This window comes from Mastigoproctus giganteus, chromosome 3 (assembly GCF_048544385.1).
Source record: "Mastigoproctus giganteus isolate SK-2022 chromosome 3, ASM4854438v1, whole genome shotgun sequence".
NCBI classification, from domain to species: Eukaryota; Metazoa; Arthropoda; class Arachnida; order Uropygi; family Thelyphonidae; genus Mastigoproctus; species Mastigoproctus giganteus.
In genome coordinates, this window is record NC_143577.1 from 117,922,844 (window position 1) to 117,949,491 (window position 26,648).

General features: G+C 40.4%; 1 protein-coding gene across 2 annotated transcripts in view; it reads right to left on the reverse strand.

Annotated features, from left to right (window-relative positions):
* Window positions 1–26,648, reverse strand: part of LOC150088245 (suppressor of lurcher protein 1-like) — a 1,375,230-nt gene that overhangs the window by 512,820 nt on the left and 835,762 nt on the right. For both annotated transcript variants that reach the window (XM_090370656.1, XM_090370655.1), the window contains exon 4: window positions 22,089–22,158. In XM_090370656.1, the coding sequence (XP_090226782.1) occupies window positions 22,089–22,158 (70 nt within the window). The remainder of the gene's footprint in view (window positions 1–22,088; window positions 22,159–26,648) is intronic.

Below are 26,648 nucleotides of genomic sequence, written 5' to 3' on the forward strand. Positions count from 1 at the left end.
TTCAGTACACTTGGCCTGGCTGAGGCGTATGCAGGAGATGCATAGTCTAAGCGGGATCTAATTAATGAGCGGTATAAATGTAGCAACATGTACCGATCTGCACCCCATGACATAGAGGAGATTACTCTGAGAATATTTAGTTTCTTAAGACAGCTGGTACGAATATATTTTATATGTTCAAGGAAGTTTAATTTTTTATCAAGTATTATACCAAGAAAGCGAGTGCTTGGTTGAAATGTAATACAATGGGAGTCTAACTGGAGGTTTGGATCAGGATGTAATGTACGTTTACGACAGAAGTGTACTGCAGTTGTTTTCGGTTTAGAAATTCTGTAGCCATTGTTTTTGGCCCAAGAGACTATTCTATTAATGGTGACTTGTAGTTGTCTCTCAATAAGTCGCATATTTTGAGAATGACATGAGATGGCAAGGTCATCAGCATACAGGTATGCATCAACTGTGTTAGGTATACTATTAGTTATAGAATCGATCCTGATGGCAAAAAGTGTTGCACTCAGCACTGAGCCCTGGGGAATTCCCTCTTCTTGAACATATGCGCCAGAAAGTGACGAGTGGTAGAGGACTTGGAAGGATCTGTTAGATAGGAAGTTCTGAATGAATTTCGGGAGATGACCCCGAAGACCAGATTTATGTAAGTCCCGAAGAATCCCATAACGCCAAGTTGTATCAAATGCTTTCTCGATGTCAATGCATATCATAACAAAGTGCTCATTTCTTAGAAAGGCGTTCCGAATATTTGCTTCTGCTTTGATAATGAGATCGAGCGTCGATCTACTTCTCCGAAAACCATATTGGCTTGGACTCAGAATGTTTTGAGTCTCCAAATACCACGTTAGTCGGGTGTTAAGCATTTTTTCCATTGTTTTTCCCAAGCTACTTGTTAAGGAGATAGGTCGATAGTTTGCTGGGTCTGTGTGGTCTTTTCCTGGTTTCGGGAAGGCTAGCACATAAGAATGGCACCAGCTGGTGGGGTAATATTCCTCTAAGAAAATTCTATTATAGAGTAGTAAGAGAGCACTTAATGATCTTTCACTTAAATGGGAAATCATTGCGTAATAAATTCCATCAGGACCTGGAGCACTGTGTTTCACTTTTGTGAGCGCATTAAGCAATTCAGTCATGGTCAACGGCAGATTGTATGAATGTTGGAGAGCGGAATTAAAATTCAGTTTATACTTTTCGGTATTGCGTTTTAGCATCTGAAAGGCTGGTTCATAGGCGGAGACAGCTGAGAGTGATTCAAAAGACGAGCCAAATGCATTAGCAAGTTCTTCGGGTTCAGAAATTTCGTTTCCTCTCAGAAATAGAATTGGGGAAGTAACAAGTGGGTATTTGCCATTGATACGTTTGATTTTTTTCCAGACTGTAGCAGTATCTGTGAATCTGTTTATTGTGGCAGCATAGCGTGACCATGCTTCTTTCTTACTCGTTCGTCTTATATAACGAGCCTTAGCCCTTGCTCTTTTAAACTGTAGGAGGTTGGCTGTGGTTGGATGTTTTCTAAACTGATTCCAGGACTTATTTCTTTCTCTTTTAGCAATGCTACATGCTTCGTTCCACCACATTTTTGGATGGAGTCGGATTTTATATGATGATTTTGGGATAGCGGATTCAGCGGCTGTCATTATTCGTTCTGTGATATAGCTTACTGCAGAATCTATCTTGTCAGTAGCAATGATAGTGGAATCTAAATGAGCTATTTCTTGATATTTAGCCCAGTTGGCCTTGTCAAATTTCCAAATTGTTCTAATTCTGTTGATCGGAGAACTTGTACAGAAATTACAGATGATTGGAAAGTGATCACTACCAAGAGGATTGTCAGTAACTGTCCAGTCTATGAGAGGAAATATTGTTGGAGAACATACTGTTAGGTCAATGGCAGAGCTTGAGCCAGATGGTACATGAACATATGTGTGATCACCTGTGTTTAAAATAGTTAGATTGTGTTTATCCAGGAATTTCTCAATTATTTTCCCTCTGCAGTCAAGTTGTTGAGAACCCCATAGAGGGTTATGGCCATTCCAGTCAGCCAGAATACAGAAAGGAGCGGGTATTTGTCCTACTAGGTCATCTAAATCAGCAAGGGTGTAAGCGTGGTTTGGTGACAGATACAATGAGACTAAGGTTATTGTTATGCCTATGGTGATACGGGCTGCAATTGCCTCCAACGGTGTTTGCAAGGGAACAGGTCTGGAGGGAATTGAAGAGTTTACTAACAGCGCTACTCCTCCGTGTGCTGTATTAGAGCAGTTTCTATCTTTTCTGAACATGGTGAAGTGTTTAACTGTTATAGATACTGCATTCGTCAGGTTTGTTTCTTGTATGCATGCTGCGACGGGCTTATATTCACTTAGGAGATCGTAGAGGTCATCGATATTAGCACGAAATCCGCGACAATTCCATTGAATTACTGTGTGCATTGTTTGGTTTTAAAAGGAGGGTTTGGTTTCTTAGGGCGGATTTTTTTGTTTGCGCTTGTCTACTTTTGCTTTTTCTTTTTTTGGGAAGACTGGCCTACCCGTGTCAATGTCATCCTCTGGATGAATCTCAAGAATTGAATCATCTTCATCTATCTTTTCATCAATATCCATGGTATCGGGTATAAATTTAGTAGTGTTGCTTCTTTCAGGAGTCTTCGCTCGTTCATTTGGTTGCTCATTAGGCTTCTTATCTGGAGGTATTGTTACAGGAGTATTTGCTTCTCGAGTAGCATATTTAGGAGTAGGTTTTTCCTTTGATGAGGAGAGGAGCGATTTAGCCCAACCAGATATTGAGATATTTGGAGGGACTGAGCAGTCTGTCTGAGTTTCTACTGAGCGTAGCCGTTGGGTAACTGAAGCATATGTAGGTGACTTAGCAGGTGCTGCAAAATGTTTTTTAGCTTCTTGATAGGATACTTTCTGCTCTATCTTATATTTTTGAATATTCTTTTCTCTTTTCCATTGAGGGCATTCCTTAGAGAAGGCAGAGTGGTTACCATGGCAGTTAGGACAAATTTGCACTTCAGTGTTACAGTTTGTGTGTGTATGCTCTTTTGATCCGCAGTTAGCACAAGTGGCTACACTTCTGCAGACAGCTTGGGAGTGACCAAATTTTTGGCACTTAAAGCACCGGACTGGATTTGGGATGTATGGTCTTACTTGGCATCTAAGATAACCAGCTTTAATAGAAGTAGGCAGATTTGGTGTTTTGAATGTTAGGATCACCGTGCGTGTGGGAGCAGGTTCTCCATCTCTTTTAATCACAATTCTTTTGGCTTGTACTACGTTTTGATCTCTTAGTTCATGAACAAGTTCATCCTCTGATACGTTTAATAAATCCCACTCTGATATTACCCCTTTAGAGGAGTTTAAGGTGGCATGTGGGGTAACCTTCGTGGGAATTCCACCGAAAGTAGAAATTTTCAATAGCCTCTCAGCATGTCGATGTTCGGTCATTTCAATCAATAAATCTCCGGATCTTAATCGCCGAACCATTTTTGGAGGGCCAGCCACATTTTCGAGACATTTCTGTATCAAAAATGGGGACAGCTTACTCAGTGGTTGGTCTGTGGAGGAGTGTAGTATTAGAAAGAGTGGTGTGATCTTATCCATTCCTTCCTTTTTTTGTCTCTTGGCATGGGATACATTTGTGTCGTCATGATCTGGATTATGTTTGTCTAGTTCTGAATCATAAGATCCACACGAGGACTGTTTATTTTTGTCCATCGTTGCTCCTTTTAGTCCTGGGAGAGTGGATTTCTTCTCCCAGACTTCCAGCCCCGCCACGTGGAGGCAGGAGCAGTGCCACCTAGTGGCCAAGCGGTTGGAGAGGTTAGTTTGTTAGTGCGAAAATTAATAAATATACTAGGAAAAGAAAGGTAATTTTCCTTTCTGGGTTCTTACTTAGAACCTGTTAAGTACAGAACCACTTATAAAGAAATAAGGATGAGAAAAGCACTGGAAAGAAAATATAACGAAATCACTTAGAAAGAGCACTATATATCACTTAGGAAAATCGCTTGGACACTATCGCTTGGCACTCGGGGCCAGAGAAGCATCTATAAATAGTCGTCATTCTTCGGGAACGTGCCTCATGTTCACTGCTGCCATTAGACCATCAACATCCTTACAAACAGCGAGAAGCCAAAAGCTGTGCCTTACTCTTCGGCAGTTCGAGCTCTCTGATGAGGCATTAAACTCACTTTCTGTGATCTTATGTGGTTCAGAAGGATAAAGGTTTGTACAAAATGGTGGATTCTTTGACGCAGACGGCTGCTGTATTTCTCTTCTTCGCGTATATCAAGTTGGTGTACATCAGTATCTTCATCTTCATCAGCGTGTACAGAAAAACGATCGGGTGCTTCAGGAATAGGTAGTACTTCATCGTTAGCACGGGACAAATTACAGATGGAAAATTTCCGTACGTCACTGTCCACGTTTTCTTCATTTTCGTCCCTTTTCTAATAGGAGGCACCATACAGAAGTAACAGTAAAGTGTAAAGTGTGTTAGTTGTCTGACGGCACCACGGGTTTCCCCCATCTCCGCGTTGTATTCTTTATGAGTGACACAGAACTCTGTGGAGGCCAGAGATTTAAAAAGTGTGTGGGGAGTGGTCTGTTGTTTCTTTGAACATTTAGCCGTTGGGCCCCACCGTTGCCCACACTTTGCCACAAGGAGGCAGGTCAGGCACCCAGTAGATTATTTAATTACTCTGGCAGGCTCCACCACCTAATTTCCAAGGATTTCAGTGGCAAGGCCTAAAAAAAAAGTACGAAAGTAACCGTCTGTGATGTGATTTGTTGACTCCTTCCATATCATGAACACTGCTAAAGGCATAAAACGTCTCTTTCGATGCACCCATGTGCTGAGCCCACTTCTTATTCTGGTCGCCTACTTTACACCCAAAGTACAAGAAATAGGCTTTTTTTTATGTTTCCAGTTAAGGGACACTTTCTTGAAGGTAACGTGACTTCTCCACATACTTAACAGAAGTCATCCAGACTAGTCACACAATTATGGGGCATATTAATCTTACACGACACAAATACTCCGCAAAAAGTAGGAATCTCACAGGGAACAACCGTTAACTGAGAACTAATCACCCAGTATATAATATCTTTATTGCAATCAGCGAAAATAAGAAATTCTACATGAATGTCTGATGTAATGCCCATAACAGGAAAATCATAGGGGTTTAACATATAAAGGAACTAAAACTCTAAAAACAAAAAAAAAAATAAGTTGTAAACACATGAAAACAGTTTTTTTTCACAATATCAACAAACCGATCAAGGAAAAACAGTGACAGTCACTCGGTTGAAGACGAGAGCTGCTCCCTGATGATACGTCTTCTGTAGGCTTTGTCCTCAATGAATTTCTTGTAGTCAGCATCCATATCTTGGACATTTTGGAGCATCTCCATTGGCAGGAATCTGTCGCCCTTCCTGAGCCTATAAGCCACGGACTGACTGTAAAGAAGGGAGGGTCCTTAAGCGTTTCGGGGAATTCTCCAATTACAAATCTGCCAAAAACTTGGTGTATTGATTTCGCCTGCTATCATTTTAATGGTGACGAGTAAGCGGAGGGTAAAGATCCGTTCTGAGAGTTTTCTGTAGTTTAGAAGTTTGGTCATTTCTGAAGTATGTGTGAGGGATGGAACCAACCGAAGAAGCCAGTACTCATTAGATGAGATGGTTTTTAGCGTGGGTTTTGCTGCCGACGCCCAGATTTCAGATCCATAGGTAATGACTGGCTGAAGAAACCGTTAAATATATTGAAGAGTGAACTGAGACTCTGTGACATGAAGGAGGTGTTGTTTGGCAAGCCATCTGGATCGGCAGACCTTGTTGTGGATATCTGCGACATGGTGTTTAAAGCTGAGCTTAGGATCAAAGATGACCCTGAAATCTCTTTGCTTGGTTACTGGAAGGATGGAGGTTCCATAGATTTTCAGGTTTAGTTGAGTTGGGTATTCGAGGATTACTGCAACACAGTTGAAGACGCAATTGAGACGAGAGTTGTCGATCAGGTGATAAGAGCATGGTGGTACTGGAACTGCGGATTGCTATGCATTTTGCCGAGATCCGTAGTTAATATATCTTTATTGCAGGCAGTGATTGGTTACATGATTGCCTGATGCAATAATACCCACAACAGCGACAATGCTAGGGGTTTAACATTAAATAACTTATACAGGAAAAATTACTTAAAACATATATTAGCACATAAAACGTATAATTACATATTTTACATATAAAATTAATATTAACATGTGAAATGAAGAAACATGAAAAGCGATGAAAAGAGGATGGCAGTCACTCGGTTGAAGACGAAAGCTGGTCCCTGATGATGCGTCTTCTGTACGATTTGTCCTCTATGAACTTTTTGTAGTCCACATCCATCTCCTGGACATTGTGGAGCATCTCCATGGGCAGGAATCTATCCCCTATTCTGAGCCTCCACGCCACAGACTGCAGAGAGGGGAGGGCTCTTAAGGGTTTTGGTGGGATCCTCCAATTGCACATCTGCCAAAAATTTGGCGTATTGACTTCACCCGCTATCATTTTAATTGTCACAAGCAAGCGGAGGGCAAATATCCGTTTGGAGACTTTTCTGTAATTTAGAAGTTGGGTGATATCTGAAGTATGTATGAGTGGTGGCAGTTTATGCTTGAAGAGGACCCACCGAATAAGCCAGTACTCATCAGATGCAATGGTTTTTAGCGTGGTTTTCGTTGCCGACGCCCAGATTTCTGACCCGTAGGTGATGACTGGCTGCAGAAACCGGTATACGTATTGGAGTGTGTACTCAGGCTCTGTGACATGAAGGAGGTGTTGTTTGGCAAGCCATCTTGCTCTGCAGACCTTGTTGTGAATGTCTGCAACATGGTGTTTGAAACTGAGTTTAGGGTCGAATATAACGCCGAGATCTTTGTGCTTGATGACTGGGGTGATGGGGATTCCGTGGATTTCCAGGTTTAGTTGCGTTGGGTTTGATTTGAGGGAAAATACCATTTGTGCAGATTTTTTTGGATTTATCTTAAGAGAGAACTGTGCCAAGTATGTAATCAGATTCTTGAGGCTGTTGATAATGTTTCCAGAAACAGAATCAGGTCGGGCGGTCCCGTTGATCCGATAGAGGAGCTTCAAGTCGTCTGCATAACTGATAAATTCTGTTTGCTGACACAGGAATGGGTGGATGGCAGCCGTAAAGAGGAGCCCTGAGAGAACTCCGCCCTGGGGTACACCTACACAAACTTTCCTTGTGAAAGATTTTTTATTCACAGTCAAGTGAAGGACCCTGGTCGTAAGTAGCGACTTCAAGAATTCCAGTATATTGCCTTTTATCTGGTATCCATCCTCACAAAGTTGCAGGAGGGGCTGGATGTCTATACTGTCGAATGCAGACTGGATATCCAGATAAACAATTGCCATCTCCGCCCTATCTTGTAGAGCCCGCAGAATGGTGTTGGTGGTTTGCAATAGGTTTGTAATGGTGGACCTGCGTTTCAAGGCATAGTGAATGTATGGTGATTCACATGGCAGAACCTGGTTGGTTAGGACAGGAAGAAGGCACTTCTCCATGACTTTGAGGAGACATGAGGCTTTCATTATTGGCCTGAATTGTGAAATTGATGTCGCTCCTTGTGTTTTGGGGATTGGTCAGACAATATATTGATTCCAGGCTGTTGGGAAACTTTGCGTTGTGAGGATTTCATTGAAGATACCTAGGAGTGCATCAATGATGAATACACTAACGCTCTTAAGAATGAATTGTGGGACCCCATCATATCCAGTGCAAGACGTTGGTGGGATATCATTGATGGCCTGGATAAGCTCTCTTTTTGTGATGATGATGGAAGCGAGGACATCTCGCTGACAACTGTTGTGAATTTTAAAGTCTGATGCTGACTTTGGCTTAAATCTTGTGATGTAGTCTAGCCATTCAATTGGATTAAGTTGTTGAGGGAATTCATCATGCCTTGTCTTAAACGGTGCTTTCCCGATCTTGATTGTTTTGTCGATATAGGCTTTAATGGCTTCAGATTTGCTTCTATTGAACTGGGCGCGGGCTCTTGAGTATGCAATTCTGTCTAGTGGGTCTAATTTTGCTTTCCATTTTGCATGTAGTCGTTGTTTATTCCGAAATTTAAGGCTGAGATCTTGGGTCCACCATGCTTTGCTTCGACAGGAGATTGAAACTGTTTTTGACGCTGCAGTTCGAGCAATAGACTGCAGCCAGCAGGTAAGAAAGTGCAGCCCGAGCTGTGGATCACATTGGTTTAGGGCTTCCCAAGGAAAAATAGATGCTGCGAAGCAGCATTTCTCTGGATTGAGGAGAGAAGGGCTAATCACTATCTTCTTAACTGGTGCCTGATGTTGCCAGGATGTCCTGGGAGTGATTGGAAGAATGAGGCCTACTGGTAGATGGTCTGACATGAAGGCTGTTTCCGGTTGGCTGTCAACGGTGAGGGTGTCTGTTGCAAATATTAGGTCTAACAGGTTAGATTGATTCGCTAATGTTATACCCCAGCTGAAATTCGAAAACAAGATCCGATGGACAAATTTTAATGGAATTTTCGTGTTCGGCAGCATAAAAGTAGCAAAGATTGTCTATTTTCGTTTTCACAACATTTTATGTGTTGATCGGTGTTATCACTACCCTCTCCAGCTTACACCTCTTTCATTTATTTAAAATTTTATTATATCTTTTTTTTTTGCGTTGGTATGTCGAAATGTACTCTGTACACCTAACCTATGCCTTTTATGGAATGTTCGCAATTATGGGTTTGCGATAAAAAATAATTAATTTATTTATTTCAGATATTTTAAAATTGTTTCCATTAATTGAATGGGTTAGGTTTGGTCTAGAGCCAAATAAAGAATCAATATATATCAGCTCTATAAACTGCGCTTTTTGTCGTATGTGCGTATATTAAAGTGCCAACGCAACTAAGACTATGAAGCTTCAGTATACTCTTTGTCTGCAATAGGTTAGGTGGACGTGGGTTTCAGGAAGATAAAACAATACGGCCATTGACTGACCGTGGTGCGGGAAAAAAAATCAATAAAATTAACCAGCCCCCCCCATCGAAAATGGAATTTGAACTGAGGCCTTTTCCGGAAGCTGTGGAAAGAGGTTGTCATACCCACTGTTTTAACTGCGAGGGCAAACTTCGCGTATTCTACGGTCTATTTTCAGGATGAAAAACTCTAAATTCCGCAAAACAAAACCTTTTTAACCCTCTCGAAAGAACTACTGGGTCGGCAACGGAATCGAACCGAATCGAAACTCTGCCTGGAAGGAGTGAGAGAGAGAGCGGCAAAGCTGCCCACGCTACATTCGAGGCCGGTTAACTGCAAGGAAATTAATTACGGTAACAAAGTTATTACATCTTTATCATTGGTAATAATGGCCGTGAGAGTGTTGGGGACGTGAAATATTTCTTCAGCGTGGGATCACTTCATAACTATGACGATATTGCGTTAGTAATTACGCAGGTAAGATGTGGAGAACATTGCAGAATGTGCTCACCCGATGAGAGTGACACTACTTCGGAGAAATGTTTCCTTCCCACCCTTCATAATTCGTTTTCTCTCACCGAAACATGAAAGGCGCCAGAACGCTATCTTTGGATTAGGAAAAATACCCATCAAATAAAATTACTGCTGTTCGAGCGATGATTGTTTCTGCTTAATATCGACCGCTGGCGTACTCCTTAGGCTTTCGCGCACTTGAGTAATCGGCTTAGACAACCGGTTGTAGCTCTACACTAATTGTATCCTCTAGGATATTAGCAAGAATTACTTAAATTTGCTTCGTTTCATTGAATCTTACACTACGTTTTTAAATCCGACGGACGGTTTATTAGCTCGGAGTCGTAGTTTACTGTGTGTGTGTATGTACCGAATGGGTGTTCATAGCATGGACGCAAGCTTAGGGAATCGTTATTGTCTTGTTTTTCACTTTCTCAAGTGCAGTCACTGAGAAAAGCATCTTATTAGAAATGTCAGCGAGGGATTTGTCTTTATCTTTTTAAATTCCTTGCCAAGTACCCTAACAATGCTGGCAATATTAGGGTTTCTATTCCGTTTATCCTCGATGTAAAAGTAAAGATTCTAAACACAATACAGCATCCTTTAACTTTCATTTCAACTTTAAAGGACACGTTCTTTTCACCCTTCAAGTAGAAATCTGTTAACTAACGAGTTTATCCATATTGACATCGAATTACTGTCTACGTGAATGCAGTTATTCAATGTACCTTTATACCTGCCCAGCGGTGGGTTTGTCCACTAGCGAGAGGGGTAACAGCGTCGCGATGCTCAGGAACCCCATGAATTCTCTCCTTTCAGCGTACAACCATTCAAGTTTCTGCAAGCTGCCAACAGGTGGAGAATATATGTCCAAGAATTCGCTGACAGTTGAAAGTTTTGGCATGTTATCTAATAGTTGAAAAGTGGCTTTAAATTACGTGCTGTAAGTGTAAAGTATTCTGTGAGCTGTACGATGGAAGATTTGAAGAGCAACGGTCTGCTCTTGTTGTTGTGTTTAATGTGGTATTATTGGTACAGAGACAAGTGTTTGATAAAAACTACAATTTTTAAGTGGTACAGGACATTAAAGAACGTTGATAATTTGGGGTCACAATGACCACTCTCAAAGACTCATTAAGAAATGGATTTTGGTAGTGCTCCCATGAGTGGGTTCATCGACAGTGCAAGTGTGTGCCATTCAGAGATTATTTCGAAAAGTACAGGCAGACCACGGCGACAAAGACAAAATTAAGGCAGGTCCATTCTGCGAATTAAATTATTAACCTGTGTATTTTAAATAGATCCGTGTTCACATGTATATTTTTCATCTCATAATTAATTCCGATATTTAACTTACTTTTAAGGAGTCTGCACGGTAGCACAGTGGTATCGTCACCATCCTCCCTACACCGGGTGGAAAAGGATCGGGTTCGAATCCCGTCGATGACGCGAGAAACTTTTATGGGATTTTTTCATTCTGTGGCTGAGTTAGTTGGTCTCAGGCGTAGATAGCAAGGTCCCCCCCCCCGGAACATGAGGTTTTTCGTCCAGCAAAGCAGGCAAATCGGCCAGAGAACACACGCAATGTATAGACGTAATACAGATGGGTAGTTTAAATTACATTTCCAGGTGACCGACCCTAATAAAATAGTTTTTACTTTTAAGGATTATTTCTCAGCAGTCAAAACAAACGAAATTAAACAAATCTGAACAAATTAAAACTATTCGTTTACTAAACTTACAACGTTTGTTTAGCAAAGAAAACTTAACTTCCATGTAATTTCCAATTGGAAATAAATCGATAATTATACCTCATCTAGTTGAGAAGTGCTTCTCTGCTTTGTATTTTCTCTTTCCTTCTCTAAATATTGCTCCGAAAGATTTGCGTCGGATTCGTTTCTTTTTCATTTGTTTTATTCATTTCTATTTTTTTTTTCACTCATGAATATCTTGCCAATACGTTTTCTCAATGCATATTCAGCAAAGATCGATAGTGAAGCATAAACTGGTTCAGGTTGTCACTGAATGCGTCAATGTTTTCAGAGACAGATTTAGTGTAACAGGAATCCGAATACCAAAGTCTACAAGTACTGATTTACCACTAGTATCTTTCTCAGTTTAATGAGTTAAAAAAAAAAAAGAAAGAAAGAAATATATAAAGGTGTGTAGGAAATATGTATACACAGTTTAACAATCCATAATTTTTGAAAATGATGAAAATAAATTTAAATACTTTTTTTTTAAATTATTATTATTTAACAGCCGAATAATGTGTTTAGCTTCTATTTAAAAGAACAAAATTCTTTTAAGGTTTTAAAAATGGACTCTTCTGGCATATATGCATAAATGACGAAGTTTTTTCAACATTATTACATAAAACAGTGCTTGGTTTCATAAAAAAACGGATTCAACGTTTTCGATACTTCTTCTTGTCCTTTTTCCCCCCACAGTTTGTCTTACTGATATTGTGTACAGCTCCATTTTCCACAAATTTATCACGCAGACGGGTTATTATCAGAAACCTAGATGCACCCTGAACCTGTACGGCATTTTCAAATTTCCAGTACAGTACTACTTAAAAATCGTCTTTCTCTCATCAAAACAAACGTGAGTGTTCTCCGTCATTTCTATGGGTTTCAGCCAATCTGGAAAAAGATTTAAAGTGCTGTGTACATAATTTTGACTCACCCTGTATGTATAAACACTGAGTTATCACTGAATTATGACCACTCCTATGAAAACTGAATGCGACCCGTTGACTACGTGAGGTACGAGAGTGCAGAGTTAGTCGACCTACGTAGCATAGATAAGGTGGTTCAGTAGGTAGTAAAATTCCGAGCGTGATGGGTAAAAGGAAGGATTTATCGGACTTTGATAAAAGACAGATTGTGGGTGCTCGACGAGCTGATGCGTCGATTTAACAAACGGCTGAACTGGTGGGGTGTTCGAGATCCGCCGTAGTTAAAGTGTACCGGGACTGGCGTCAAAATGGTCAAACAACGACCCGACGGCAAAATTGCAAAGGTCAGCGAAAGGTTGATGTTAGAGTTGATGTTAGTGCCAGGTCCGACGACTCGTACAGGCGAACAGGCACAGCATTGTTGAAGAGTTGGCTACTCAATACAATATAAGCCAACCCGGAACAATATCTGACATGACCATGCGTCTCAAGCTCGCAAGTATGGGCTTTACCAGCAGACGACCTCTACAGCATCCTCTCCTAACCAAGGTTCATCGGCGTAAAAGACTCGCTTGGTGCAAAGAGCATGCAAGTTGGACTTTAGAAGACTAGAAGAAGGTGTGCTGGTCGGATGAGTCACGTTATTTACTCCACACCGTGGATGATCGTGTATGGATTTGGCGTCAACAACATGAGGCTCTTGATCCATCATGCATGGTATCAAAAGTGCAGGCCGGTGGAGGCGGTTGTATGGTATGGGGCATGTTTCACTGGCAGGAACTTGGATCCCTGGTGCATGTGGAAGAACGTATCAGTGGTCTCCGCTATAGTGAACTGCTTGCTGACTGTGTACACCCCGCTATGTTACATTTTTTTTCCGAATGGCGATGGTGTCTTGCTAGATGACAATGCGCCGAGCTATCGGGCACTTGTGCAGGAATGGTTTGAAGAACACAGTTATGACTTCCAGCATATCGATTGGTCTCCGAACTCCACCGATATCAATCCCATAGTGCACTTGTGGGACACTATGGAAAGGCATATCAGGCGTCTGGATACGCCAATCACCTCCATAGCTGACCGCATTGCACACAGATTGGTTGGCCATATCTCCTGAACGCTTCCTACATCTTGTTAATCAATACCACGTCTTTTGCCCTGTACTGAGGGCAAAAGGAGGACCTACGAAGTATTAGGTAGGTGGTCATAATTCAGTGATCACTCAGTGTATATGTATATACATACAGGATCGTACCTACATTTCTACAAATATATGTTTTTTTTTTTTTTTTTTTTATATACTCCTACATGATTGGCACCTCCGTAGCCAGGTCGGTAGAAGCAGCAGTGCGTAGCACACGCTTCTTGATTAGTTCGGGGTTCGAGCCCGTAACCACCAAATATGGAGAATGCGGCAAGGTCAGGGAATGACCACCGCATATCTCTGGAGCAATATGGCCTTAGTTGCTAATGCTCCTAAAAAAAAAAAAAAACAAATCCTATATGATTTATAGGAGTCTGCCTAATTTTGCTTAAGTACAAAGTCCCCAATTTAAAAGGGAGAGCTACCGTGAACCTAACCCTCGCGTATTTTTGAGACCCTCCTGCATTTGTTCATATGTCAGAGACCCTAAACTGGAATATCTTTAGTTCATATTGTCTTGTGTCAGAGACCATTAATCTGCAATCTCCTCTCGTTTAAAATCTCTTTATCCTGTTCTGTCAAAATATTTTGTTGCCTCTAATTTTCTCTCGCCCTCTTTTGTCTCGTCTCCGCCATAGGTGCATCTTAGCTTTCTGGACCAGCCAACGAATAACAGACAACCATTGCTACCTCCCAGTGGTGTGTGCAGTAACGTGGGGTCCCACTAAGGGCCCTACTGCCAAATTCCAGGACACAACAACAGAACCCAACACAGCACTTACATAAGCAACACAAAACACTTTTCCTGGCATTCACAGTATTACTGTTTGTCACCACAGCGTGCATACGGTGCAGAAGTAAAAACCTCCTGAGCTCCACACCCCTGAACACTATGCACTTTGGTGCAAATAGAACCCCGCAACAATCGCGAAACAATTATTAATCAATCCGAATGCAATTTTGAAGTAGCTAAATGTAGAAACTTGCTACTTGTCTAAACCTTAACTGAATTTCTGTTCTTTCGACAAACTATTGGCCTCAACTGCTGTTCTCTATACGTCCACATCTGACGAGATAAATTTTTATGGGCTTTGTTTACTCTGTGGCTCAATTAGTAATAGCCATAGAGTGTAAGGAAACCAGAGGATTTTGCTGCACTGGCTGTTGGAAAAAAACTCGAGTAGATAAGAAAATACAAATTATTTGCCTTCCTCCTCACATAAGTAACCATCCAGTTGAACTCTAAATTTATTCAAATTGTCAGCCTCAACTGCCTGTGAAGGCAATCTGTTCTAGCGATCAAGTACTCTCTGGAAGAGAAATCTTACAATGTAGTCTAAACCTGTAATTTGAATTTATGCCGATGAGTTTCGAAATTCGATAACAGTGACAATTCCGCCTTCGTTCATTTTACTAATTCCTTTCAGAGCTTTAAACCTCAATCAGGAAACCTCTGAGGAACTCTGGTGCCTAGTTGCTAAGTTCTGTAGCCCGCATAATCGAAATCTTTTCTCGTACGGTCGCCCTTTTCCCGATCTCATCATGCCACTTGCCAGTCTCTGAATCCTTTCAAGGATCTTAATGTCCGTTTTCAGACGAGGTCTCCATATTTGAACACAGTAGTGTACTCCAAATCTAGTCTTATAATTGCCTTATACAGTGTACTATGGCTCTCATATCTCCACAGGACAATATTCGATAAATCATCGATATGATACCATAGGCTTTCCTGGCTGCCTGTTTACACTGTTCAGAAAACTTCATATCTGCCCATATTATAATTCTCAGATCACTTTATTCCTCTACTGTTTTTAATTCAACTCCACCAAGTGTATAAATTATTTTGAGGTCGCTGTTGCCCTTGCATTTGCTATTACTCTTGAAAATCCATAAAAATCCAGAGAACATACGCAATTTAAGGACATACATTAGTGTGCAAAAAATAAGGACCAACACTATTTCAAAAGGTTACAACCACAAAATCAAACGAAACAAAGTTATGCAAAACGCCTGTAGTGATTTGCATAACTGTGGCCGTTCAGTAGAAAGCTGGTGCACATGCAAAAATTTGAATCGTGATGAGAGGGCTCACATAAACAGATAAAAGCAGCAGTTCAGCAGTAATGTGCAAATTACCGAATGGTGAGCACGATTGTTACAGACGTTCGATTGGTTTCATACAGTGCTACAGGCAACGAAATGGCCAGAAGACAACATCTCGATGACTTTACCCAGGGTCCAATAATTGGGAAGCTCGAGGAGGTCGAAGTGCGAGAGTGTGGCTGCAGAGTTCGGTATCGCCCATAGCATCGTCTCACGTGCGTGATCAGCTTTCAGAACGACAGGTACAGCAGTTCGAAGGACCAGTGGTGGTCGTCCACGAAAAACAACGCCCGATAATGACCGCTATATAGTTTTACAGCCCAACAGGGACTGACACCGGACAGCGGGATCCATTGCAAACAAGTACAGGAGTACAGGACAATGCGTTTACTGTGGCCAAGCGACTCCACAAAGGTGGACTGTTTGCCCGACGGCCAGAAGGCTGTGTCCGTTTAACACCTGCCCATCGGAGACACCGTTTACAGTGCTGCACTGAACACAAGGACTGGACAGCAGCGCAATGGGGTAAGGTACTCTTTACTGATGAGAGTTGATTCACTCTCAGCAGCGATTCTGGACGTCAGCTAATCTGGCGAGAGGTTGGTGCGCGGTATCACCCCGCAAACATCACTGAAAGGGATCGATATGGCGGTCGAGATGTTCTCGTCTGGGGAAGCATTATCTTGGATGGACATACACAACTCCAGATACTGGAAGACGGTACTGCAACCGGTGCACGCTACTGTACTGAGGTAATCCTTCCCCATGTGCGCCTGTTCTGAGGTGCCATTGGTCTCGAGTTCGTGTTTATGGATGATAACGCCACACCCCATCGCACTGCATCTGTTGATATGCATTTGGAAAGTGAGGACACTGTACGTATGGATTGGCCTGCCGGTTCATTCGATCTAAATCCCATCGAACACATATGGGACGATCTGCGGACGACGCTTAGTGGCACGTCCATACCCACCGGAAAATGTTCATCGGCTGAAGATGGCGCTGACAGAGGAATGGACGATGTTACCGCAAGAACTTAACAACATTGTTCTAAGTATGGACAGGCGGTGCAAAGCCTGAGTCGACATTAGCGGTGGTCATATCTCCTACTGAGGACCACCTCTTCCCTCTGTTGCATCTTTTGCAGTGATGCATCTGTATCATGACAGCGAGGGCTATGTTGCCATTTTTGAATAAAGTCCCTTTGTTTCCGTTGGGTCGGTGTTGTTTCCTTGATCATTTCTGTACCTCACGAGGTTCGTTTGGTATGCTTTTCCCATATCCAGGCCACTCCTATGAGAACCTATAAGTGAAAACCTGACTGGGCCTTAAGTTTTGCACACCAGTGTAATACATGATGGCAAGAAAGCGCCAAGTCCTGATGGCATTTCTCCACTTGTTCTTGAAATTTCTGCTCGCTCCTGTTCTGCGTCGTTTTCCGGTGCTATCTTATTTCTACTGATGTGTTTGCTTGTGCATGTAAATTTTCTCATATGCACTCAGTTCCTAAAATGGGCGGCAAAATTCCTCCCTTCCAGTTATCGTCGCACTGCTCTTACCTCTAACTTTTTATTTGTACTTGAGAAATTCGTCAATAACTAACTCTTAATCTACAAGGTTGTTAAAATTAAAGTGTCCCTATGTAAAGGGCTCTGGAGCGAGTTCTAAGGCTCGTACTGAAGAGAAATTTGGAGAACAGGTACAATAAAGAATGCGCTCGCCATTTATTCGAAAAAAAAAAATAGTTACAAAATTTGTCACTATATGGTGCTGTGGCAATACAAATCACTTGAACAGCGCTACAATTGTTCAATGTGTCCTCCATTTTGGTCAACAACAGCTTACATTCGAAGAACAGCATTTTCTACAGCAGAATGTAACTTGTCGACTGGAATAGCCAGCACATGACGTCTAATGCTGTCCTTCAGATCTTCCATAGTTTGACATCCTTCCCGATACACCTGATTCTTCAGAAACCCCACAACCAGAAGTCGCATGGGGTGAAGTCCAGTGATCGGTTTGGTCAAGATGTCTGGAAACAAAGGCTGATGACCTGTTCGTCTGTAAAGTGTTGCCTTAGCAATCTTTGGACATAACGGTGGAGGTGGGGTGGCGCACCATTTTGCATGAATATGGTATCTTGAAGGCACCCACGTTGTTGCAATTCTGGTATTGCGAAATTTGTCAACATTTCATAATATCGCTGTCTAGTGACGGAACAAATGCGCGGTCCAGTCGGTGTTACCTGTTCAAAAAATTATAGCCCAATCATGAATGTGGCCGTAAATCCACCCCACACACGTTTGGAGAATGCAACGGGACCTCTTGGATAACTCGAGGGTTTTCTGTTACCCAAATGCGAGAGTTGTGCGAATTCACTTGTCCATTTAAGCAGAAGTGGGCTTCATCACTCCAAAGGATGTTCCATGTCCAAGTGATATCCACTGTCATTCGCAACTGAAGTGCGTATGTGAAACTAATATCTGCATCACCATGCTTTAGCTGCTGTAGCAGGTGCATCTTGTGAGGATAGTTCCGCAACACCTGGCGCATTACTAGCCTAAGAGTGGAATACGGCATGTCCACTTCACGAGAAACAGCTGGCACACTTGCGCCTACCACATGGAGATTGACTCCATAAATCCACGACAGCCATAGCCACATCTTCAACACGAGAGGGGTCCACTCGTTTTCGACCTCTGCCTGGTTGAACACCAAGATGTCCTGTCACTTCAAATTTCGCAATCATTTTGCGGACAGCACAAACAGTCGTAGGTCCACATGGGCTTTATGCGCTTCTGACGCCAGAATTCTCTGATAGGCGCAGCTGAATTGTCTGTTCTGAGAGTACAGTTTCACTAATAGCGCCTTTTCCTGCAATGTTGTTGGCATTGCTGCTGTAGTGCAGGCAAACATCTACTGTATGATTTTGAAGAGACTGCTTTGCTTTTATACAGTACAGTACAGCTGAGTAGTGGCTCTGTGACAATAACTTACGATTATGAAAATAACGTAATTTATTTGCATAATCGTAACTAAGATAATTACGCGCCATACAGTGACACAGCGCCATACCGTGACAAATTTTGTAACAAAGAGCGCATTCTTTATTGTACCTGGTGTCCAAATTTCTCTTCAGTACGAGCCTTAGAACTCGCTCCCGAGCCCTCTACATAGGAATACTTTAATTTTAACAACACCCTGTATATCAGAACCTTCGGTCTGATCAGCGATCGTCAACATGGAATCCGTCGGTGGCGATGCACGGATGATATGTTACTCATCTTTGGAGCCACAAACAGAAATACGAATTCGAAGGTTAGTCGTGTATGAGAGGGGTTGCATTCTCTGCGAATGTACTGTTTAAAGCGATTGGGAATACATCGAATAACTAAGGCAACTGAGATGAGAGGTGGTCGAGGCGTTTTTATGTTTGTGTGTTAAGTTCCAGAGCAACTAAGGCTATGAGGAGTCAATATGGCTTATGTTACTCATCTTTGAAAAAATTCGATCGTACCGTTTACTGAAATTCAAGCAGTTACTCTTTGCATTTTCAATGCAAAGAGTAACTGCTTGATTAACTAACTAATTAACTGCTTGAGTAACTAACTCATGGTCATGTTTGACAATTATGGTATTCTAAAAATGCCCTAATATTATGGATTGTGACCTGCGTTTTTGCCATTTGATAGCCAATGTTCTTCTTCCTGGGTACTCTCTGTTGTGATGGTAGATGGCTGTTTATATTCTAACTTCTCCACTAATGCAGAAGTTTCCCAAGGTTAAGTTCTTTTCTGCAATTCTTTCCTCTTATATATTAGTGATTTTCTTCCATTTACTGGAAATCCTATCCATGTTTTATTTTCGTTTTCCAGATCTTAGCACACTACATACCGTTTACCAACTAGAGAAATCTTGATCTGCACAAAGAGTTTAAACGTCTAATATCCATAATCAATTTCTTAAATGTCGATCTCCAGGTGGGCGAAGACTTTGGTGCTTTCCAAATTTTCGCTGTACAAGTTTTCAAGAGACGACGAGTCCTGCTGCAAATGGAGCAAGAACAATAATAATAAAATGACTTATGTACCTCCACGGCACATCCAATTTTCTTGAGTGAAACGGATGTAGCACATTCCAATTTTTCGTGAGTGAAACTGATACATGTAGAATGTTTCTATCAGCTGCGGCAATCAAAACGGAAGAGGTTATTTGGCCACAGGTGACACTCACTGTCAAACTCACATCTTCTATTGAATCCTTGATGGAGGTGAAAATCAACATTCTCTTCAGCAGGCGGTGATTATTCCTTCCTTAAAACGCGAACCACGCAACATCATATTGAAAACAATTTCTACCAACATTTCATAATATCGCCAGTTTCTAATAATAGTTTCATAATATAACATTTTCTTGAATGATCCTTGCTGCATGAGCAGATCCTCCGGCTAAATCATACTGAAATTGTAATTCCAAGGTGTTCCTACAACACGATGTGCTAAGGTGAGCTGCTTCATTTGGGGATCTTTAGATTATAGCAAGGCGGTTTTAGGAGCCACGAACGACATTTGTGTGATGTCCACGAACGAAATTTGTGTGATGCGTTTCCTGATACTGAGGCCTCAGTTTAGCTTGCCCTTAAATTTCTTGTGTTCTGTGATAAATTTTAGTATTTGGGTTGAAAACCACAGTTTCTGGAAAAGGAAGCACGCAATCCTCGTTAAATACCAACAAATTCGGTTACGAGTTTGTTGGTAGCTAACGTGAGAAAAAATAACTGGAACAAAAAAACAAAGCTCATAAATATAGTTGGGGAAGGACGTATTTTTGGTGATTTTACATATGATTACACTTTTAGTAACGACCACTCATACCACGTGAATATCACGTGGTATGAGTATCCATTACTAAAAGCATGATTCTAGGAAAGCTCATAAAACGTTTTTCCTTCACAACACTTTGAAAGAACAGCTGTAGTAGCCTCTGTGCTTGCTGCGAAGGCCTCCGAATCTAGGGAATTCGTACTGTACTGTTATGATCGTAGAGCAGAGAATGACAAGAGATCACTTTTCTTAAAACCGTGTAGTTTAAATGCCAGATACCCTGTAGGAACTTGTATCTTGTAACGAGAATAAGATTCATCGATCATCCTGACAGATTTGTTTCACCAGTCTGTTGCCGGACTCTCCCGAAGATTAAAGACTGTGTACATAACTGGTGATACGCCAAACAATCTAGCCACGCTACATAGTGCACAAGCGCCAGGTATATCCATTACAAGAAAGTAATAAAGACTCTCTCCAGGGACTTTGGAGTGTTTACTGGTTTGCGTGGATGCAATTTTAAGACAAAAAAACTAATAATAAGATTCTATTTCTGCTTCTTGATTGTGAATAAAGATGATAAAGAGCAAATCTAAACGCAATTGTATTTTAAGTACAAAACATACCACTTTCTCAGAAAACTTTCGCCACGACACTGAACACTGAATTGAGAAATGAACTCTGCATACCATGCGAATTTCGTCTTTTTCCACGAAAAATTTCCCATTTATTATTAAAATGCACTGCTGCATGCGAATGTTTCCAGTAGATTTATTACAAAGGCTTTAAATTTTTAACCAATAACAGCGGAATGACACTGTTTATGCTTAAAGCCGTTACTTATTCAAACTGAGACTAACAACCTCCTGGCTGAGTAATATAACCCGAAGTTTCATTAATTTGTGACGTGATTCGAACTCAGGAGACCTTTCCACAAGCGGTTGCTTAATCAAACAAGATCCAGTGAAATAAGAACGGACTATAATAAGTTCCCATCGCATAATATCGGTACTATATTGATAACGCCATTATAGAGTTTTATTCAGGCTAGAACTTAGTCCATTTTGACGTTGATTGAAGCATCCCACGTTATGGGTATTTAGACAGTTTAAATTTCTGCGAAGTGCCGATAAATATTTTTCCAAAAAAGGGCTACTTAGACAACATATAGTATATTTCAATACAAAACTCTTGTTAAAATTTGAAGATGACGTTAGCCACGTCGTATTTAAAGGAGAACCATCACCACCACGGAGTGGCGCCTCCGTAGCCAGGTGGGAAGGAGCACCAGTGCGTAGCACACGTTTCTTGATTAGATCGGGGTTCGAGCCCGTCACCACCAAATACGGAGGATGCGGAAAGGTCAGGGAATGACCACCGCATATTCACGGAGCAATATGGCCTTAGTTGCTAATGCTCCTAAAAAACCAAATAACAACAACAACCACCACGGACAATTTAAATCCCCATGCCTTGATGATTATGAAAAGATTACATGTTGTATCTCGTAAATATGCTCCGAGCTTGCAGGACCGCTGAACTGCGAATTGTATCTGAATATTGTGTCACACCCTAAATAACAAAGAGGGAGAGAACTGTTTTATAACAAAACACCACGAACCTTGAATGAAACTCAATGGTTCATTCAAACACACATCAAATTTCACCGTAATTAAGGTTAATGACTAAAAATTCATTCCTTTTCTACAAGTAAAAAAGATAAGTTTATATGACTGTGTTTTCTGTGTTTTGCAAAGAATGCAAGTATTATGTTAAGATAGAACATAAAGGAATTTTACCTGCATTTACAGCTGTAGCTGCTATGAAAAGCGAGAACTGGAGGGCCATCACCAACGACACTACAGCCATCTAAAAGAATAAAAAGTATAAATTTACTACACTATACAAGGTAGTAAAAGATTATTTATTTGGTTCTTTGAGCTCAAAAGCTGATGGAAAGAAAGTTATAAATAACTTACTTTCCATCAGCTTTAGAGCTGAAAGAATTCTTAAAGTATACCTACTTTAAGAATTCTTTCAGTTCTAAAGCTGATGCATAATTTGCAAGAGAAGTAATTAGTTCACTGTTTATCCCATCAATTGTTTACAAAATCATATAACAACAAATATTGAGTGGGGGGGAGGGCACTTGAGCCTAAGGTTACCTTGCGGTTTTATAAAGGTGTTCCGGAGATGAATATAAATAATTCTGATTTACCATACAGACTTAGATATGTTATAAAATATATGCATACAAGTACGTTATTGTACATTCATTCGTACCATAATAACGTTGTTGCTTAACTAACATTATCATTTGTGTTGACCTATTCATATGTTTTTTTGCGCAGGTTTATTATGGAGTTCTTAAAACAAATGGTTAAGCATAGGTCTCAATTTTCAACATACGCCAAAATAACATTATCATCTTTTAAGTGGCTATCGTGAATGTTCATTCAAAAGTGTTAGGAATTCATTGAGCGCTTGGAAGACTTTATGCGAAGAGGAAGACTGTGCAAGGCTTTTGCCCCTCGAAACTTAGGGCTTTTCTGCCCCCAATTAATTTCCTGTACAGTGTGTTCTTCATTCTTTCCGAAAATTATAGATTATACCTCTTCCAGAGGGACAAATAATTCTTAAAAAAATGATTATGAAGCCTAATGCATAAAGGAAGTTGGTAATAGCAACAGTAATAGTATTCGCGATATAGTGCAAAGAAATCGCAGGCTTTTGCTACACTGGCAAAAAAAAAAAAAAAAACACCAAGTAGATAAGAAAATACAAATTATATGCTTTCCTCCTCACACAGGTAGCTATTCAGTTGACCGTTGAATTTATTCAAACTGTCAGACTCAAATACCTGCGAGGGCAATTTGTTCCAGCAGTCGACGATTCGCTGGCTAAAAGAAAACTTCCTACAATCTAATCCAAACCACTATGACCCCCAGTTCTGGAATTTTTCATAACAGTGAGAATTCCACCTTCATTCATTTTACTAATCCCTTTTAGAGCCTTATAAATCTGAATCGGGTCCCCTCTGAAATGTCAGGTTACCAAGCTCTGTAATCCACATACTCGGAGTCGTTCCTCATACGGTCGTCCATCTGCCGATCTCACCATTCGAGTTGCCCGTTTTGATCTCTTTCAAGAAGTTCTACGTCTTTTTTCAGATGAGGTCGCCATAGTTGAACAGAGTATTACAAATGTGGTCTTACAATTGCCTTATACAGTGGGACCATGACCTCCCTATCTCTACAGGATAATTCGATAAATCATTCAGCAGCATTAAGCATAATAATAATAAGTATTATTATTATTTTTATTATAATGCTGCATTCAGCAGCATTAAAACACAGATGACTTGAATAGTCTGTTCAAGTCATCTGTGTTTTAAGTTCATATTGTCAGCCTTGGAACCTGGAACAATGACAGTTTTCTTAAGCTGATACGGAAACTTTCCTGATTAAGGTTAAAAATTTGATTGAGAAATTTGGAAGGTTAAAAATTTGATTTAATGGTTTAGAACTAAGAAAAGGTATATTTGAGAAGAGCAGAGGTTCCTCAGTGAAAGCCAGGTTGGTGGCTGCAGGTAAAGAAACCTCTGATAGAAAAGGAGAGGCAGGATAGATAGTCATGCCCACCACAGGAGTTTTTACAGCCTTGAAAGAATTCCTGCACAATCGATGAGAAGTAGTGAGTGGCAGAAATCTTCAGAATGTTTGAGATCATTTATTTATTTATTATTCATTTATTTATTATCATTTATATAAATCAACAATACTGTTTTTTGCTTTTGATTTCCTGCCAGGTAATAGCATATTTCCCAATTTTAACCTAATAAGATTCTTGTATTTGTATTTGTAACGCTGCAGATCATTAGCTGCAGCCTTTAAATTGAATCTTGCTGTGAATTGTATCTTGTCTTCAGTATATAAAGCTTGTAACAATGTAGCAAAAATTGAAAAAAGGCTCGTCCTTATACTACTACATGCACACATAATACGACTCATAAGATGATGGATATAGTACAGATAATAGACTGGCACAGCTGATATTACTCTCTTCCAAAAGCTTTTTCAAAAGAAGTCATCTTAATGAATAATGATCTTTTACTCTTCTCATGCTTTGAGACCCCCATAAAATGAGATCTGATTATCAATGAGAGAGGTTTCGAAGAGGAACAGGCGTTTTACAATTATATTATAAAACTCTAGGTCATATTGGGATTTACCCACGATTACGACACAACAATTGTGGATCTTTAGGATATGTCAACGTGCTAATTATAGAAACTGTTGTAGTAAGATTTTAGGAGCCGGGCGAAAAACCCGAGTTTCCGGGAGTAAAAATCACGAATCTCTCCTGAGACCGACTAACTCAGCCACGTTGTGAAAAAGGCCCATAAAAATTCCTCCGGTCATCGATGGGATTGGAACTCAGGTCTTTTCCACCCGGTGTGGGGGGTACAGTATTTACTTGAAATGTTTTAACGGTTAATACAAAACGCATTTCACACTCATTCATTGCATTATTTGATCAACATTTGAATTTAAACACGCCAGTTATTTTTAACTGATAAATATGATAATATTAGATGGAGTATAATATATGAATATAACTAGTAGGAGGCCGCCGTAGCCTAGTGGTCAGGCGCGCGGGTGCATAAGTACACGTGCCTTGAGTGACCGGGGTTCAAGCCCGTGACTGCTGAATACGGTGCTGTTTCTTGTATTCTGTGTATCTTGTAAACTCCTCTGATCGTTTGGTAGTCCCGGAGTATAAACAGAAAATTTATTTAATTTTAGTATCTAGACAGTGGAGCATAATACACATCCTGAGTGTCTCAAATTTATAATCCGTGATGCTTGTTAGTATCTCAAATTTATAACACATGAAGGCGTTTAGTACACTTTGATCTTAACCAAAAGGCCGAGGCGTTTAGTACAGCTGTAGGACAGAATTTATTTCTATTAGTTCGACTTATATTTTATACAAGTTATGTAATGTACGCATTGTGGTGCATTTCAGGCGCGTTCAATTATTAAATCACGTACTTAAAACCTAAAACCTCATATACAGTTAAGCGCTACTCAAAATATTTAACAAAACACCTTGCCATATGATGCTCAGGACGTGTTGGGTAGCCATGAGGTGAGTTTTTGGGGGAATAGGTGATGCACAGAGAATATGGTTTAACTTTCTCACGTGATATTCGGAACGATGGAAGAAGAATATCTTAAAATGGATATTCTAAATTCTTTTTAGGCTATTCTTCTAAAAGAATATCCTAAAAAGGATATTCTTCTTACTTTGTTAAAAGGATATCCTGAAATTTTGAAGAATATCTTAAAAGAAAAAGAATATCATAAATAAAAAAGTCCTGAAATTTTGAAAAGGACAAGAACTGTTCTTTACAATTTATGTAACTTTTCCATCGGTGGGGAATGGAAGGCTATGGAATCGGATTTGAATAAAAACCTCCCCAAAAGACTTAATGTCGAGTCAACGTGTCCTTCCGGGTTAATGGTCGAAACATACTTCCATTTAAATATATGTATGCATGGATTTCTGTGCATATCGAGTTGGGGAACTGGCAAACTATAAAATTATAATTAATGTTCGCTACTAACCTGCTGAGCATCAGCAAGTTAGTAACGAACCACTACTACTGTACCTATTGAGCATCAAGTTCAGAATTTCGTGAAGCTGAGAGGTATTTTCAGTTTAAGAGATTACTATATTCATTGAACCTGGATGAGTTTTCTTGGCGCATTCAATGTAGATTCTTTTAACAAAATCTAAACATTCTTATTTTTCACTCCACTGCCATCATGCTTACGAAAATTTTGTGTGATCCAGGAGGACTACGAGGATGGCCGAATAATTACGGCTCGCCACTTACAGACACTTCTGGTTTGTTGGTAGTGCCACTCATATCATTGCATTATACCAAATCAACTTCGTTTAGGATGACAATCTGCTTTAGTAATGAAAGCCTGAGGCCAATCGCTGTGTACTCTCTGAAGTTCATGTTTAACTCAACAATTAATTTGCTTAAAGTACAGAGAGCTGCCGCCTGAACTTTACTCAGCTGAATTACACCACATAACTAGGAATGTTTATGAACATATTTACCTCCATAATAATTTGTATTTCATATTATGGATAACCAGCTACGTAGTACAACTGAGCCCATAATGTCGTTATATTTTAGTTTGTTTTAAGAAAACCAATGGACAATCACCAGTTATCAAAGATTTGACATTCCCTAGACGGATTTAACTATATATATAGCGTGGGCCTATGTTGGTTTTCCGAGAAATAATTTGCCTAATTGAAATTTTGATTCGATTTCATCC